General features: G+C 44.2%; 1 protein-coding gene across 1 annotated transcript in view; it reads left to right on the top strand.

Moving 5' to 3' along the window:
* The first annotated feature begins 11632 nt into the window (after window positions 1-11632).
* The window catches only part of dtnbp1a (dystrobrevin binding protein 1a), a 378832-nt gene continuing 370998 nt past the window's right edge, over window positions 11633-19466 (top strand). The window contains exons 1-2 of the mRNA XM_070880679.1: window positions 11633-11807; window positions 13130-13180. Coding sequence (XP_070736780.1) covers window positions 11752-11807; window positions 13130-13180 — 107 coding nt within the window. The 5' untranslated portion in view covers window positions 11633-11751. The remainder of the gene's footprint in view (window positions 11808-13129; window positions 13181-19466) is intronic.

The following is a 19466-nucleotide window of genomic DNA, read 5'->3' as shown; positions in this document are numbered from 1 at the left end:
GACAGCCAGGTCGCAAGGGCACAGTAGGCACAGCGAATGGAATTTAGAGTTACAGGTACGAGATTCTTGCTCCGTGAGGACAGGAGCAGGGACTGCTGGGAGGGTGAGCAAACTGACCACAGCACCATGGTACAGGAGGCCATTCAAGTGGGGGGAGTAAAAATAAATGTTGTAGTGGTAGGGGACAGTACCATTAGGGCGATAGATACTGTTCTCTGCAGGAGTCCCAAAGGCTGTGTTGCCTGCCAGGGTGAAGGACATATCCTCTAGGCTGGAGAGGAACTTAGAGTGGAAGGGGGAAGATCCAGTTGTCATGGTCCACATAGGCACCAACAACATAGAATGAAGAGATTTTGCTGAGGGAGTATGAACAGTTAGGAGCTAAATTAAAAAGCAGAACCACAAAGATAATAATCTCTCGATTACTATCTGAGCCACACGCAAATTTGCATAGGGTAAATAAGATCAGAGAGATAAACACATGCTCAAAGACTGGTGTGGCAGAAATGGGTTTTGGTTCGTGGGACACTGGCACCAGTACTGGGGTAAGAGGGAGCTGTTCCATTGGGACGGTCTTCACTTGAACCATGCTCGGACTAGTGTCCTGGCAAATCGAATAACTAGGGCTGTAGCGAGGGCTTCAAACTAAATAGTGGGGGAGGGGGAGGGTTCAGCTCAGTGGAAATTTAAAAAGTCAAAGAGCGAGGAGATGGCAATAGAGCAGGGTAGCACTGCGGGAAATGATAACCAGAGTGTGACAGGAAGGGACAGAATGTATAAACATAAGAGAGTGTCAGAAAGTGGGGCCAAAGCAGGGAAAAATGGTAAAAGCACAAAATTAAAAGCTCTTTTATCTGAATGCACGCAGCATTCATAACAAAATAGATGAGTTGATGTCACAAATAGATATAAATAGGTATAATCTGATAGCTATTACAGACACGTGGTTGCAAGGTGACCAAGGCTGGGAACTGAATATTCAGGGGTATTTGTCAATTCAGAATAGACAGAAAGGAAAAGGAGGTGGGGTAGCTCTGTTAATAAAGGATGAGATAAGTGCAGTAGTGAGAAATGATATTAGCTCAGAAGATCAACTTGTACAATCAGTTTGGATGGAGATAAGAAATAATATGGGGAAGAAGTCACTGGTGGGCATAGTCAATAGGCCCCCTAAGAGTAGCTACACTGTTGGCAGAGTATAATTCAAGAAAAAAAGGAACGGCAATAATCATGGGCGATTTTAATCTTCATATTGATTGGACAAATCAAATTGGCCAAGGTAGCCTTCAGAAAGAGTTCACAGAGTGTATCCAGGAAGGTTTCCTTGAACAGTATATTGCGGAACCAACCATGGAGCAGGCTATCTTAGATCTGGTACTATATAATGAGACAGGATTAATAAATGATCACATAGTAAAGGATCCTGTAGGAAAGAGTGATCATAGCATGGTTGAATTTCAAATTCAGTTGGAGAGTGAGAAAGTTGAATCACAAACCAGTGTGCTGAGCTTAAATAAAGGAGACTTACAAAAGTATGAAGGCAGAGTTGGCTAAAGTGGACTGGGAAAATAGATTAATGTGTAAGATGGTTGGGAAGCAGTGGCGGACATTTTAGGAGATATTTCATAACTCTCAACAAAAATATATTCCAGTGAGAAGGAAAGACTTTAAGAGAAGGGACAACCATCGTGGCTAATTAAGGAAATAAAGGATGGTATCAAATTGAAAACAAAGATTACTGGGAGGCCAGAGAATTGGGAAACTTTTAAAAAAAAACAGCAAAGGACTAAAAAAATAAAGAGAGGGAAGCTAGATTATGAGAGTAAACTAGCAAAAAATATAAAAACAGATAGTAAGAGGAAGAGAATGACTAAAGTAAATGTTGGTCCCTTTGAGGAGAAGACTGGGGAATTAATAATGGGGAACAGGGAAATGGCAGAGACTTTGAACAAATATTTTGTATTGGTCTTCACGGTAGAAGACACTAAAAACATCACAATAGGGAGGGAAGAACCTAAAATAATCACCATCCTAAAGAAAAAGTACTCGGTAAAATAATGGGACTAAAGGTAAAGTCCCTTGGATCTGATGGCTTGCATTCTAGGGTCTTAAAAGTGGCTTTAGAGATTGTAATCTACCAAAATTCCTTGGGTTCTGGGGAGGTCTCAGCAGATTGGAAAACCTCAAATATAAGGCCCTTATTTTAAAAAGAGGCAGACAGAAAGCAGGAAACCAGTTAGCCTAACATCTGTCATTGGGAAAATGCTGGAGTCCATTATTAAGGTAGCAGTAGCAGGACATTTGGAAAAGTATAATACAGTCAAGCAGAGTCAGCATGGTTTTATGAAAGGAAAATCATGTTTGACAAATTTGCTGGCGTTCTTCGAAGATGTAACGAGCAGGGTGGATAAGGGAGAACCAGTAGATGTGGTGTATTCGGATTTCCAGAAGACATTCAATAAAGGTGCCATATAAAAAGTTACTGCACAAGATAAAAGTTCAAGGGGTTGGGGTAATATATTAGCATGGATAGCGGATTGGCTAACTAACAGAGTCGGGTTAAATGGGTCATTTTCCGGTTGGCAAACAGTAACTAGTGGGGTGCCACTGGGATCGGTGCTGGGGCCTCAACTATTTACAATTTATATTAATGACTTGGATGAAGGGACCGAGTGTAATGTAGCCAAGTTTGCTGATGATACAAAGATGGGTGGGAAAGCAAGTTGTGAGGAGGACACAAAAAATCTTCAAAGGGATATAGATAGGCTAAGTGAGTAGGCAAAAATTTGGCAGAGAGAGTATAATGTAGGAAAGTATGAAGTTATCCATATTCACAGGAAAAATAAAAATTCAAAATTATTTAAATGGAGAGCAATTACAAAATGCTGCAGTAAAGAGAGACCTGGGGATCCTTGTGCATGAAACATAAAAAGTTAGTATGCAGCTACAGCAAGTAATCAGGAAGGCAAAAGGAATGTTAGCCTTTATTGCAAAGGGGATTGAGTATAAAAGCAGAGAAGTCCTACTAAAACTGTACTGCCTTATGTAAGGAGGGATATACTTGCATTAGAGGCAGTTCAGAGAAGGTTCACTAGGTTAATTCTGGAGATGAGGGGGTTGACTTATGAAGATAGGTTGAGTAGGTTGGGTCTTTTCTCATTGGAGTTTAGAAGAATGAGAGGTAATCTTATTGGAACATATAATATACTGAGGGTGCTCGACAAGGTAGATGCAAAGAGGATGTTTCTCCTCGTGGGGGAATCTAGAACTAGGGGGCATAGTTTAAGAATAAGGGGTCGCCCATTTAGAACTGAGATGAGGAGGAATTTCTTCTCTCAGAGGGTCGTAAATCTGTGGAATTCTCTCCCCCCGCCCCCCGAAAGCTGTGGAGGTTGGGTCATTGAATATATTTAAGGTGAAGATAGACAGATTTTTGAGCAATAATGGAGTGAAGGGTTATGGGTAGCGGGCAGGGAACTGGAGCTGAGTCCAAGATCAGATCAGCTATGCTCTTATTGAATGGCAGAGCAGGCTCGAGGGGCCAAATAGCCTACTCCTGCTCCTATTTCTTATGTTCTTATTGTTATGTATGGAGAAAGAGTCAGCCTGAACACTGAGCACAAAATAAAGCGTGACCGTAGTCTTTTATTGCAGGTCTCCAGAGTGCCTCTCCAACCTGTGAGGCCTCCTTAAATACCTGTGCTCCCAAGGGATTATGGGATCCCTTGGGATGCCAGGGGATGAGCCCTCTGGTGGCTGTACAGAGTATATACAAGTTTACATATATAACACTTATGTTCAATGAGCAGGGACTGCTAGACTGAGAGGGCTGTAGGCTCGGAGCGCTTTTCTGGAACGGGAAAGGGGAGGTTTGAGCGAAGCCTCGCGACTCAATGTCACCATGCTGGCTATTCCCCCACTGGGGCAGAGAATTCCAGATTTACAACCCTCAGAGAAGAATTGCCTCCTCATCTCAGTAAAATTAAACTAGGACCCCTAGTTCTAGATTTCCCCATGAGTGGAAACATCCTCTCTGCAACTACCTTGTTAAGCCCCTTCATTATCTTATATGTTTCAATAAGGTCACCTCTCATTCTTCTAAACTCCAATGAGTACAGATCCAGCCTGCTCAACCCCTTCATCTCAGGAATCACCCTCGTGAACCTTCTCTGAACTGCGTCCAATGCAAGTATATCCCTCCTTAAATAAGGAGACCAAAACTGTACACACCAATACCATGTACAGTTGTAGCAGGATTTCTCTGCTTTTATACTCTATCCCCCTTGCAATAAAGGCCAACATTCCACTTACCTTTGATTACTTGCTGTACCTGAATACTAACTTTTTGTGTTTCATGCACAAGGGCCCCCAGGTTCCTCTGTACTGCAGCATTTTGCAATTTTTCTCCATTTAAATAATAATTTGCTTTTTTATTTTTTCTGTCAAAGTGGATAACCTCACACTTTCCCACATCATACTCCATCTGTCAAATTTTTGCCTACACACTTAGCCTGTCTATATCCCCTTGCCGATTTCTTGTGTCCTCCTCACAACTTGCTTTCCCATCCATCTTTGTATCATCAACAAACTTGGCTACATTACACTCAGTCCCTTCATCCAAATCATTAACATAGATTGTAAATAGTTGAGGCCCCAGCACTAATTCCTATGGCACCCCACTAGTTACTGTTTGCCAACCGGAAAATGTCCCATTTATCCCCACTCTCTGTTTTCTGTTAGTTAGCCAATTCTCTAGCCATGCTACTATATTACCCGCAACCCCGGGAACTCTCATCTTGTGCAGTAACCTTTTATGTGGCACCTTATCGAGTGCTTTCTGGAAATCTAAATACACATCCACTGGTTCCCCCTTATCCACCCTGCTTATTACATCCTCGAAGAACTTCAGCAACATTGACAACACGATTTCCCTTTCATAAAACATGCTGACTCTGCTTGACTAAATTAGTCATGAAACACAAAAAGTTAGCATGCAGTAATTAGCAAATAATTAGGAAGGCAAATGGAACGTTGGCCTTTATTACAAGGGGGATAGAGTATAAAAGCAGATAAATCCTGCTACAACTGTAAAGGGTATTGATGCATACAGTTTTGGTCTCCTTATTTAAGGAGGAATTAGAGGCAGTTCAGAGAAGGTTCACGAGGTTGATTCTTGAGATGAAGGGGCTGTCTTATGAAGAAAGGTTGAGCAGGTTGGGCCTATACTCATTGGAGGTTAGAAGAATGAGAGGTGATCTTATTTAAATACAAGATTCTGAGAGGGCTTGACAGGGTAGATAGAGAGAGGATGTTTCCCCTCATGGGAGAATCTAGACCTAGGGGGCATAGTTTCAGAATAAGGGGTCGCCCATTTAAAACGGAGATGAGGAGGAATTTCTTCTCTCAGAGGTTTGTGAATCTTTGGAATTCTCTACCCCAGAGAATGTGGAGGCTGAGTCATTGAATATATTTAAGGTGGAGATAGACAGATTTTTGAACGATAAGGGAGTCAAGGGTTATGGGGAGCAGATAGGGAAGTGGAGTTGAGGCCAAGATCAGATCAGCCATGATCTTATTGAATGGCGGAGCAGGCTCAAGGGGCCAAATAGTCTACTCCTGGTCCTATTTCTTATGTTCTTATGTTCAATGAGCAGGGACTGCCAGACTGAGAGGGCTATAGGCTCTGAGCGCTTTGCTTGAACGAGGAAGGGGAGGTTTGAGCGAAGCCTCGCGACTCAATGTCACCATGCTGGCTATTTCACCACTGCAAATGACACGCAGGATAGCAATGCTTAACGTGCAGGAAATATTTTTTACAAAAAGGTAACAGTATCAACCGCCACCCTCCCCCACCCCCACCTCCGGAACAAAGCCAACAATAATTCAATGGATACACACATATAATAACACAACTCTGAATCCTGCAGTTAACAACATGAAAATAAAAACACAAAACTGTATCCTGCAGTCAACAACATGAATAGAAAAATAAAAACCCTATCCTGCAATAGACAATATGCAGCATTCATTAACAATGCATTCTGCAGTGCACTACATTTTTGGGCCGTGCTACTGTTTATGGGTAATGTTTTCAACCCCCTTCCCTTCATCCCCCTCCCATGCCTGCTGCTCCACCTCAATGTGACATCAGGTCGTGCAGCAAGGCTGCTAGAGGGCTGCTGTCTTTTGGGCTCAGACAATGAAGACGGCATCTGAGGATGCACTAGAGCAACTCCTGGCCTGAAAGTCCGGCTTCCAACTGGTTCACCTCTTCCTCGGCATTGCCAGTCACAAGTGGTTTGAGTGTCAACCATGGTTGGTGCTTGGTTGGTGAGTGAGGGCAGGGGGGGGGGGTGATGGAATGCTGTCATCCTGAGGAATGCCAGCCCCTCCCATCTCCCTGAAGCCAGTCTGTCACCGACGGGGCTGGGATTTAGCAACCGGAGCTGGATGTAAAGGAGCACCTAGCTGGGCTGCTTTGGCACCATCACTTCCCTGTGGGACAGTGGGGAACGTAGAGAGTATGGCGGCAGACATGAACTGCATCACTTGCCCAAGCTGAAGCAGAGCTTGTGCCTGTGATACGCCTGAGTCTGCTACATGATCAAGGGCATGCGCCACTCTCGAATTCCACTATCACTGCTCGAGGCCACCAGCCTCTGTATGATGGCCTCGCTGGACACAGCTCGCAGCGACAATCTGCGACCCTACCTCCGTAACTGTCGCAGTGAGCTTATTGATGCTCGCGGGGATCTGTCCCAATGCATCAATGATCTCACAGTTCATCTCTGTGGTTTCCCTGGATATTGCCACCGGGTCCAGTTTTAGGTCTGCCTGTCTGTTAGCAGCCCGACTTTGCCGACTCACTCTCCGGAGAGTTGGCTTGCGCGCCACTGGGCCCAGGAGTCTCCGAATCCTCAAATCCCGGGAACGCAACCTTGTCCCCAGATGAACTCAGTCCCGATGGGAAATCAGGTGGGCTGGGATGCTCCGCTGGAGCTGTCTCCATTTTTCATCCTCCAAACCATGACATGAAGGGCTCCCTCAAGGGATGCGGCACCTCTGGCTGGTCATCTGGAAGTAGAAAGCAACAGACGAGTGGTTAGCAGCAGGTGAGGGGGCAGGATGACATGAGGAAGGTGGCATAGCACAGGCTCATTTGAAGGACTGCCGCTACTCCATTATATGTCTCAATGCAGTGTTTTGAGTCGCATGTTCCATTTAGAACATAAGAACATAAGAAATAGGAGCAGGAGTAGGGCATTTGGCCCCTTGAGCCTGCTCCGCCATTTAATAGGATCATGGCTGATCTGATCCTGGTCTCAACTCCACTTCCCCGCCCGCTCCCCATAACCCTTGACTCCCTTATCATTCAAAAATCTGTCTATCTCCACCTTAAATATATACAATGACCCAGACGCCACAGCTCCCTGAGGTAGAGAATTCCAAAGATTCACGACCCTCTGAAAGAAGAAATTCCTCCTCATTTCTGGCTTAAATGGGCAACCCCTTATTCTGAAACTATGCCCCCTAGTTCTAGATTCCCCCATGAGATGAGAGGAAACATGCTCTCTGCATCTATCCTGTCTAGCTCCCTCAGAATCTTATATGTTTCAATAAGATCACCTCTCATTCTTCTAAACTCCAATGAGTATCGGCCCAACCTGCTCAACGTTTCTTCATATGGCAACCCCTTCATCTCAGGAATTAACCTTGTTGAACCTCTTCTGAACTGCCTCAAATGCAAGTATATTCTTTTTTAAATAAGGAGACCAAAACTGTACACAGTACTCCAGGTGTGGTCTTACCAACGCCCTGTACAGTTGGAGCAGGACTTCCTTGCTCTTATACTCCATCCCCAGATCCCTCTGTACTGCAGCATTTTGGAATCTCTCCTCATTTAAAAAGTAATTTGCTTTTTTATTTTTCCTGCCAAAGTGAATAACCTCACATTTTCCCACATTATATTCCATCTGCCAACTTTTTGCCCACTTAGTTCCTATCTATATCCCTTTGTAGATTCTTTACAGCCTCCTCATATCTTGCTTTCCCACCTATCTTTGTATTATCAGCAAATTTGGCTATGTTACACTCGGTCCCTTCATCCAAGTCATTAATATAAATTGTAAATAGTTAAGGCCCCAGCACTGATCCCTGTGGCACCCCACTAGTTATAGTTTGCCAACTGGAAAATGACCCATTTATCCCCATTCTCTGTTTTCTGTTAGTTAGCCAATCCTCTATCCATGCTAATATATTACCACCAACCCCATGAGCTATTATCTTGTGCAGTAACCTTTTAGATGGCACCTTATCGAATGCTTTCTGGAAATCCAAATACACAACATCTACTGGTTCCTTGATCCACCCTGGTCCTTACATCCTCAAAGAACTCCAGCAAATTTGTCAATCATGATTTCCTCTTCATAAAAGCATGCTAACTCTGCTTGATTGCATTTTGATTTTCTAAATGTCCTGCTACTACTTCCTTAATGATGGACTCCAGCATTTTCCCAATGACAGATAGTTGCCTGCTTTCTGTCTCTCTCTTTTCTTAAATAGAGGCATTACATTTGCGGTTTTCCGGTCCGCTGGGGCCACTCCAGAATCCAGGGAATTTTGGTCGATTACAACCAATGCACCATCTCTGCAGCCACTTCTTTTTAAGACCCTAGGATGCAGGCCATCAGGTCCAGGGAACTTGTTCACCTTTAGTCCCATGAGTTTGCCTAGTACTTTATCTCTAGTGATAGTGATTGTTTTAAGTTCTCCTCACTCCCCCCCCTCCCCCCCCCCCCGCAACTAGCTCCTTGATTATTAGTTATTGGGATGTTTTTAGTGTCTTCTTTACAAAATATTTGTTCAAAGTCTCTGCCATTTCCATGTTACCCATTATTAATTACCCAGTCTCATCCTCTGAGGGACCAAAGTTTACTTTAGGTACTCACTTCCTTTTTATATACCTGTAGAAGCTCTTACTGACTGTTTTTATATTTCTTGCAAGTTTACTCTCATATGCTGTCTTCTCTGCCTTTATCATCTTTTTAGTTGTCCTTTGCTGGTTTCTAAAAATGTCCCAATCCTCTTCTTCGCAACATTGTATGCCTTTGTTTTCAATTTGATACCATCCTTTACTTCCTTAGTTAAGAGAAGGATGAACCATCCTTGGCTAAGAGTCTTTGTCTCTCACTGGAATATATCTTTGCTGAGAGTTATGAAATAGCTCCTTAAATGTTTGCCACTGCTTTTCTACAGTCTTACCCTTTAATATATTTTCCCAGTCCACTTTAACCAACTCTGCCTTCATACCTTTGTAATTACCTTTATTTAAGTTCATAACACTAGTTTGAGACCTAGCTTTCTCACCCTCAAACTGAATTTGAAATTCTACCCTGCTATGGTCACTCTTCCCACGAGGATCCTTCACTACGTGATCATTAATTAATCCAGACTCATTACACATTACCAGATCTAGTTCAAGAAACCATCCCGAATACACTCCATGAACTCTTCTTCCTCAAGGCTACCTTTGCCATTTGATTTGTCCAATCAATATGAAGATTAAAATCACCCATGATTATTGCTGTACCTTTCTTACAATCCTCCATTATTTCTTGATTTATACTCTGTCCTACAGTGTGGCTACTGTTTGGGGACCTGTAGACCACTCCCACCAGTGACTTATTTCCCTTATTATTTCTTCTCTCTACCCAAACTGATTTTACATCTTGATCTTCTGAACCTATATTTCTCACTACTGCATTGATCTCATCCCTTATTAACAGAGCTAGCCCACCTCATTTTCCTTTCTGGCAATCCTTACGAAATGACAGAAAGCTCTGAATATTTAGTTCTCAGCCTTGGTCACCTTGCAACCATATCTCTGTAATGGCAATTAGATCATACCCATTTATTTTTATTTGTGCCATCAACTCATCTATTTTATTACGAATGCTTACCCTCAGTATTCGAAGGGGACTCAGCAACCCCACCGGCAGCTGTCCGGCCTGTGACGCCGATAAGGGCCGACACTCTCTCCTCTACATCCGTCAGTGGAAGTGTTTGAGGTGGATCCCAGCCTGTCCGCAGTTGCTCCCTGCGGTTCTTGGAGTGCTTCAACTGAAAAGATAACAATGGGAATGGTTAAAAAAGGGTCCATCTGTTGTTGTGAATGTTCTAGTGGCCTCTGTTTAATGCGCTTGGATCTTGCATATGTTTCGACAGGAGGTGATTGAAGTCTATAGGCATCTAACATGAGGTGTGCAAGAGATCTTTCAGAAAACGATAGGAGCAGTTGCAGTGCGATGAATATTGTTAATTATGTGCATAGATCATTCATCGCAAATATGATGCCGAAGTAAGCCTTCCTTTCTGTTATGTATTGTGGGAGGCAATCCAGTGTTGAGAGGCACAAAAAGCATGAGAATCACATAGTGCATTAGATTTATCCTTGAAGTCATGGAGGATTGCATAGATGAAAATATTACTCACCCTGACGATTCTCGTGAGGTTGTAAAACCTTTTTGGGCACAGTGTCTGTAGCAGGCACCTCGTGCTATCTCCTTCCAAATCTGCTTGCGGACGGCAGGCAGTGGTGTGGATCCCCCTGGAAGGTGGAGTGCGGCCCACCTCCTCTCCACCACTTCATTGGCCTCATGGGTGAAGGGTCTGTCATGCTGCCTTCCTTCCTTCAAGTGGGATGCATTATAATAGTGACTACACTTCAAAAAGTACTTCATTGGCTGTAAAGCTCTTTGGGACGTCCAGTGGTCGTGAAAGGTGGAAGTGTTTCTTGTTGAATCTTCTGGTCATATCTCCTTATGTGACTGCTGTCAAATGTTGTTTGATAATACGGTGAAGCGGCTCGGGACATTTTAGTACGTTAAAGGCGCTATAAAAATGCGAGTTGTTGTTGTAGGCAAACTTCAAAAGTAATCAACGAATTTTCACCATTCAGCACGGAATCGAACCTCAGAATTAATCGCTGTTCAGGGCCGGCCAAACAAAAAGATGACCCCTGCTCTACATTCACAAAGCAGAGGGTTGGTTACCTGCACAGCGGTTCTAACCTGAAGGACGAGGTCTCCACTGCATTCAATTTATTCAGGGTCCGTCGCGGGAAGACCCGTCTCCTGAATGTCAGAAATGCGTGCGCCCGATGAGCGGGTCCAGACTCTCCCCGCCCCTTGCGGTCAGTGTGTGGGAGAGACTGGAGAATGCCAGTGGGTGGGCCCGGCCCCCTGACCCCGCCCCGCCTCTGGCCCCGCCCCTTGCGATCAGTGTGCGGGAGAGACTGGAGACTGTCGGAAATGCGTGCCGCGTGGGGGTGGGCCCCGCCCCCTGACGCCGCTCCGCCCCCTGGCCCTGGCCCCGCCCCTTGCGGTCAGTGTGTGGGAGAGACTGGAGAATGTCGAAAATGCGTGCCGCGTGGGGGTGGGCCCCGCCCCTTGACGCCGCTCCGCCCCCTGGCCCTGGCCCCGCCCCTTGCGGTCAGTGTGTGGGAGAGACTGGAGAATGTCGAAAATGCGTGCCGCGTGGGGTTGGGCCCCGCCCCTTACGGTCAGTGTGGTGTGGGAGAGACTGGAGAATGTCGGAAATGCGTGCCGCGTGGGGGTGGTCCCGGCTCCCTGACCCCGCCCCTTGCTGGTGGTGTGTGAGGGAGAGGCGGGCCAGCGAGTCTGCTTGTACTCACCGATGGATTGTTTACAGCGGCCCAGACCCGCATTTGGGCAGCGTTAGGAGCCCACAAAGATGTTTGGGAATTTCAAAGAGCGGCTGCTGAGCGCGCAGCAGGATCTTAGCAGCGGGTAGGAGAGGAGCGGGAGACACGGCGGGCCGTGTGCGGGAGAATCGGGCCCAGGGTTAGAATCAGGGCCCGGGACTCTCCTCCTTTCTGCTGGAGCGAAAGCGACACTTAAACCGGCTTCAGTCAGATTGGTGCTGAGTGCTTTTTGTATGTAATTGAAATAAAATGGTCAGTTTATCGGTGACAGCCTGTTGCTGTGACCTTAACCTATAGAGAACGGTGCCTGAAACGCCGTGCGTGTCAGTTGCGAAATCCTCTCACTTTCTGTAAGTTTATAACCAGTTCCCGTTCCCGGGAAAGTATTCAGCACAGTCACAAACATTTGTTTAGGGCATTTTTTTTTGCTGATAAAATACTTTAAATATTTATAACTTGAGTTTCCGTGCTACACTTGGTCGTGTCCTTCCTGTATGTTTTGCAAATCTTCGGTTGAAAGCAGCATGACAGTCATGTGAGAACAGAGCAATTGGGACAGGCTGATTTTCCTCCCGATATCTGCTCTGTACTTGGGGGTGGCGCTCAGTGAAGCTGCCTCAAAAACTGATAGGAAACTTGCCTTGTGACTTTTGCCCACACCATTCTTTAGTTGTCTGCTGAAAGTTCGTGAGCTGTATGGGATGATTTACTTCCTGCTGGGGTAGAAACTTCCCCCGAATGGCTGAGCTGAAGTTGGCAACTTCCGTGGACGGATTCTTGTGTCCGTCTCCATCTTTCCACCGTTGCAGAAGACTATTTTGTCCAAGCTGTTAAGTGACGGCCTAATGCTATCAAAACAACTTCAAGCAACCCTTTCCCCTTGCGAGGAGAGTGCTTCCAAAAATGAATGGCCATCCTGTCTGAACTTGGTCAGTAATTCGAGGCAAGAAAAAGTTTTAAGATGCCAATTTGGAAATTTGTGTGCAGAAAGCACACAATATCCTGCAATGCCTACGGACTATAGAAGACTGTCAATATCACTAGCTATATGTATGGTATAAATCAGTAGCGTTTGAATTTTTTTTCTGTGACCAATACCTTGTGAATATTGACACTCCTATGGGCCTGTTGATCTATGAACCTATGAAAGAAAACTGTGCAAATATTGTACTTTCATTTGTTTGACCTCTAAGTAATATTTACATACCATTAGAAATTTCAAACTCTGTTCGCTTGCTCCCCTTACTGTTGTTTTCTTAAAGAATCGCAATCACGTTATAAGTGGGAAAATATATTGACTGCAAACTTAGTGTGAAATCAACACTCTTCGAGTACTGATTTAACATTTGCTGCGCTGCTATGGGCATCTATTATGTATTATAAATATTTGCTTGTCTCTAATTTCAGCTTAAAGACACTGAGTGACAAATCTAAAGAAGTAAAAATTAAGAAGCCAAGGTACTACTTCCAAATACTTTTTTGATAGAGTAACTAGCTTAAGTAAGTTTAAAATCAGTCAGTGGCACCAATATTTGACACATGGTGTACGATGCAATTTTATCCATGTGATGAAATTCCAAATACTTTGAATACTCAGTCAACTGTTTATATAACGCACATTTATTTTGAAGTTGAACAGATTTAGACCGATGCATTTACAATCACTTTACAAATTTCTGCAAGTTATAGAATTTTCTAGAAAAAAATCTCATCAGCAACAAACGTTTTGTGACATCATTCCACAATTTGCAAAACAAAGTGTAAAACCAGTTTCCAAGAGCTTTAATGTATTTTAAATATTGATTGTCTGTTATATGCTTGTAGCAGCAGGCCGCTGTGGCCCACAAACAATGATTCTGACTCGATTCAGTCAGAAGCAGACTGTCAGTTTCTTGCTATGGAAGGACGGCAGTCATTTGACTTGTTCAATTTGTGCAGCATAGCTACAAGAATAGAGGGATTCTGTCTTGGATTATATAGAAATTTGTTAAGCATTCTCAAATAATTTTTGTGGATAGGTAACACAAATTCTGTTACTTTATTTGGTTAAGTGGATTGTTGCTGCATTATTTACTTTGTGTTCAACTATTATCTTTGTTTGCCTCGGGTACTGTCCCCCCTCCTCTTCAAATCTGCCATCATTACCCTTTCCTCAAAAAAATCCATCCTTTACCACTCTCCTTGCAACCTCCCATCTCCAACCTCCCTTTTCTCTCAAGTCCTTGGTCATGTAGTTGCCTCGTAAATCTGTGTCCATCTTTCCCGCAACTCCCTATTTGAACCTGTCCAATCGGGTTTCCACCCGTCACAGCACTGAAACGGCCCTTATCAAAGTCACAAATGGCATCCTATGTGACTAACCGTGGTAAACTATCCTCGACCTGTCTTCACCTTTTGACATGGTTGTCTCTCTATCTGTGTGGGACTGCTCTCGCCTGGTTCCATTTCTAACTATCCAGTTGTAGTCAGAGAATCACCTGCAGTGGCTGCTCTTCCAGCTCCCGCACCATTACATATGGAATCCCCCAAGGATCTATCCTTGCCTCCTTCCTATTTCTCATCTACGTGCTGCCCCTCGATGATATCATCTAAAATCTACATATCCGCTGACGACACCCAGCTCTACCTCTCTCGACCCCGCCATTGCCTCTGATTTGTTCTGCTGCTTGTTCGACGTCCAGTATTGAATGGCCAGAAATTTCCTCCAACTAAAGCTTATTGTCTTTGGTCTCCGTCGCAAACTCCGATTCCTAGCCTCCAACTCCATCTCTCTCCCAGGCCACTGTCTGAGGCTGAACCTTGATGCCCTATTTGACCCTAAGCTTCAGATGCCATATCCTCTGTAGCACCAAGACCATCGACTTCCAACTCTCTAACATTGGCTGTCTCCACCCCAGCCTCAGCTCATCTGCTGCTGAAATCCTAATCCGTGCCTTTATTACTTCTCGACTTAATTATTCCAATGCTCCCCTGGCTGGCTTCCACCTTGCACGCTCTGTAAACCTGAGCTCATCCAAAACTCTGTTGGCCGTAACCTAACTTGCACCAAGTCCTATTCACCCATCACCCCTGTGCTCACTAACTTACATTGGGTCACAATCTGTCAGTGCGTCGATTTAAAAATTCTCGTCCTTGTTTTTAAATCCTTCTATGGCCTCGGCCCTCCTTATCGCTCTGTAATCTCCTTTAGGCCTACACCAGAGTTCACTACACTCTTAAGCAACGTGTCCAACCTTGACAATAAATTGAATTCAGAAGTTCTCGAACGTTTTGTGCTGAACCTGCCAAAAAACGTTCCACTTCTTGTGTCCCTTTAGTTCAGTACTGGTAAGTCTGCAAAAAAAGTAACTCCCTCTGTCTCTCATTCCTTTCTTCCTCATTCGTTCCTACTCCTTCACTATGTGTGTGTGTGTGTGTGTGTGTTGCTCTTTCACTCCACCTAAGGGACTCTCCTCATCATGTGCTTCTATATATGTGCTTGTCCTCTACCCACACACGTGCTCTCTTCTCGCTCCCTCTTTTTCTACTAACTTTTGCCCTTTTTTTGGAGGGGAAGCCGTATTAATTAAAGACACTTACAGACTGATTAAGAAAAGTTTTTTTATTCATGTTCAAAGTCTGTTCCTACTTGTTCTTTTCCAAGACCCATTTCCAAGACATCTTTACTGGTGCTTACTCCATAGTTTTGAGAGGTCTTGTTCACACCCAGCCAAAAAAGCTCCATCTTCATTGATCTTGTAACATCACAACGCCTTTGTAGGAGTTCCAATTTTGAAGAACTTGGGGATTAGCTTTGTTTTACAAAATATTTATAGTTTTAGACTGGCTAGCTTTCCTACAGCATTGGGTTTACACTCCACAAGTCTGGTGTCAATGCAAAGCTTAAAAAAACCTTCATATCAGTGTTAAACATATCGTGAATGCCTCTTGGAGCAGCGGTTCTCAAACTTTGTTGGTTGAAGGACCCATTTTCAAATCGATTAGTAATCATGACCCCCCTTCTCCCACCCCCCCCCACATCTAATTTATACTATAATATAATACTCATAATATGAAAGTGCTGCATGTAACGAATGTTTTAATAATGCTTTTAAGAAAACAGGCATTTACTTGGGTATCGGTGAGATGGGCGTGCCTGCTTCTCTCTCCAACTCTGGGTATTCTGCAGCAACAGATGGCCACTATTAGTCACTTGGTGCTGGACAGTTTTTAAAACTGTCGGCAAGCTGGCTAACATGAGTGAAGGCATGAGCACCTCACATGCTGAGATGCTGCTGGAAGGATTACTCGCCGCCATACTGTCTCTCAGGCATGTTCTGTAATAGCTGCTCTGTGAGATTGTACGTGTTTATGTGAACACGTTCAGGCACGTGTTTGAAGGGCCCCGCAGGCGCTCTGATCATGTATCAGGAGGATGGCGCAGGGCCATGGTGCCAGAGAAAGGAATCGGCTTGACTGGAAGGGAGCACTCGTTGCAAAGAGACTGAGAGCTGTGGGCCTCTGTGAGGAGGCAGGCCCAGCCATTGAGAATAATTCACAAGAACTGAATTGGTGACTGTGTTTTATAAAGAGTTACCTCCAGTAATTATTTTAAATATTTACCCTATTACAAAGGAGACACCACACTCCAATCCCCTCCCCATAAAATTTAGCTGGATAGATTTTGAAGCTTTCAGGACCAAAAAGCCCTCAAAAATACTATGGGTCATTTTAATGATCTGAGTTACATTTAAAGCAGGGACCTGCTGCCTTCCAGTAGGTGTCCTGCTTGACTGCTAAAAAGAGTAGGTTACTATTGAGCCTGTGAATAGGTCGCGAATCGGAGGAGGTAGGTCGCACAGGACATTTTGACTATACCTTGCCTGATTTCTCGCCGTTGGAAAGTGGGTTGAAATCTCCCACCCCTCCCCCTGATTATCCTTCTTTTGTTCTGGCGATTCATAGTAATTCCCAGATAAGGGATACCTTTCCTTATTGACACACATCTCTACTCAAATTGACTTAACCCTGACCTTTTAAAATTGATGTTGCATGCAAAGGTGGTATGAGACGTGAATTGGCTAGGATAGACTGACAAATGATACTTAAACGGTTGACAGTAGATAGGCAATGGCAGACATTTATAGATTACATGGATGAACTTCAACAATTGTATATCCCTGTCTGGAGTAAAAATAAAACGGGGAAGGCAGCTCAGTGGTGGCTAACAAGGGAAATTAGGGATAGTGTTAAACCCAAGGAAGAGGCATATAAATTGGCTAGAAAAAGCAGCAAACCTGATGACTGGGAGAAATTTAGAATTCAGAGGAGGACAAAGGGTCTAATTAGAAACAGAAAATAGGTGCAGGAGTAGGCCATTCAAGCCTGCACTGCCATTCAATGAGTTCATGGCTGAACATGCAACTTCAGTACCCCATTCCTGCTTTCTCGCCATACCCCTTGATCCCCCTAGTAGTAAGAACTACATCTAGTGAATTGACCTCAACAACTTTCTGTGGTAGAGAATTCCACAGGTTCACCACTCTCTGGGTGAAGAAGTTTCTCCTCAGCTCAATCCTAAATGGCTTACCCATTATCCTTAGACTGTGACCCCTGGTTCTGGACTTCCCCAACATTGGGAACATTCTTCCTGCATCTAACCTGTCTAAACCTATCAGAATTGTCAACGTTTCTATGCGATCCCTTCTCATTCTTCTGAACTCCAGTGAATACAAGCCCAGTTGATCCAGTCTTTCTTGATGGGTCAGTCCCGCCATCCCGGGAATCAGTCTGGTAAACCTTTGCTGCACTCCCTCAATAGCAAGAATGTCCTTCCTCAAGTTAGGAGACCAAAACTGTACATGATACTCCAGGTGTAGCCTCACCAAGGCCCTATACAATTGTAGTAACACCTCTCTCTGCCCCTGTACTCAAATCCCCTCGCTATGAAGGCCAACATGCCATTTGCTTTCTTAACCGCCTGCTGTACCTGCATGCCAAGGAGGGGGAAAATAAGAGTATGAGAGGAAGCTTGCAGGGAACATAAAAACTGACTGCAAAAGCTTCTATAGATATGTGAAGAGAAAAAGATTAGTGAAGACCAACGTAGATCCTTTGCAGTCAGAATCAGGTGAATTTATAATGAGGAACAAAGAAATGGCAGACCAATTGAACAAATATTTTGGATCTGTCTTCACTAAGGAAGACACAAATAACCTTCCGGAAATACTAGGGGTTCGAAGGTCTAGCGAAAAGGAGGAACTGAAGGAAATCCTTTTTAGTCAGGAAATTGTGTTAGGGAAATTGATGGGATTGAAGGCCAATAAATCTCCAGGCCCTGATAGGCTGCATCCCAGAGTACTTAGGGAAGTGGCCCCAGAAATAGTGGATGCATTGGTGGTCATTTTCCAACATTCTATTGACTCTGAATCAGTTCCTATGGACTAGAGGGTAGCTAATGTAACACCACTTTTTTAAAAAAAGGAGGGAGAGAGAAAACAGGGAATTATAGACCGGTTAGCCTGACATCGGTGGTGGAGAAAATGTTGGAATCAATTATTAAAGATGAAATAGCAGCGCATTTGGAAAGCAGTGACAGGATCGGTCCAAGTCAGCATGGATTTATGAAAGGGAAATCATGCTTGACAAATCTTCTATAATTTTTTGATGTTTTAACTAGTAGAGTGGACAAGGAAGAACCAGTGGATGTGGTGTATTTGGACTTTCAAAAGGCTTTTGACAAGGTCCCACATAAGAGATTAGTGTGCAAAATTAAAGCACATGGTATTGGGGGTAATGTATTGACGTGGATAGAGAAGTGCTTGCCAGACAGGAAGCAGAGAGTCGTAATAAACTGGTCCTTTTCAGAATGGCAGGCAGTGACCAGTGGGGTGCCGCAGGGTTCAGTGCTGGGACCCCAGTTATTTACAATATACATCAATGATTTAGATGAAAGAATTGAATGCAATATCTCCAAGTTTGCAGATAACACTAAGCTGGGTGGCGGTGAGCTGTGAGGAGGATGCTAAGAGGCTGCAAGTTGACTTGGACAGGTTAGGTGAGTGGGCAAATGCATGGCAGATGCAGCATAATGTGGATAAATGTGAGGTTATCCACTTTGGTGGCAAAAACAGGAAGACAGAATATTATCTGAATGGTGACAGATTCGAAAAAGGGGAGGTACAACGGGACTTGGGTGTCATGGTACATCAGTCATTGAAGTTTGGCATGCAGGTACAGCAGGCGGTGAAGAAGGCAAATGGCATGTTGGCCTTCATAGCTAGAGGATTTGAGTATAGGAGCAGGGAGGTCTTACTGCAGTTGTACAGAGCCTTGGTGAGGCCTCACCTGGAATATTGTGTTCAGTTTTGGTCTCCTAATCTGAGGAAGGAAGTTCTTGCTATTGAGGGAGTACAGCGAAGGTTCACCAGATTGATTCCCGGGATGGCAGGACTGATATGAGGAGAGACTGGATCAACTGGGCTTGTATCCACTGGGATTTAGAAGAATGAGAGGGGATCTCCTAGAAACATATAAAATTCTGACGGAATTGGACAGACTAGAGGCAGAATATTCCCGTTGCAGAACCAGGGGTCACAGTCTAAGAATAAGGGGTAAGCCATTAAGGACCGAGATGAGGAGAAACTTCTTCACTCAGAGAGTGGTTAACCTGTGGCATTCTCTACCGCAGAAAGTTGTTGAGGCCAGTTTGTTAGATATATTCAAAAGGGAGTTAGATATGACCCTTATGGCCAAAGGGATCAAG

The sequence above is a fragment of the Pristiophorus japonicus genome, chromosome 5 (genome assembly GCF_044704955.1).
Source record: "Pristiophorus japonicus isolate sPriJap1 chromosome 5, sPriJap1.hap1, whole genome shotgun sequence".
NCBI classification, from domain to species: domain Eukaryota; kingdom Metazoa; phylum Chordata; class Chondrichthyes; family Pristiophoridae; genus Pristiophorus; species Pristiophorus japonicus.
The sequence above is the reverse complement of the archived record's forward strand: the minus strand, read 5'-3'. Positions and strand labels throughout refer to the sequence as shown.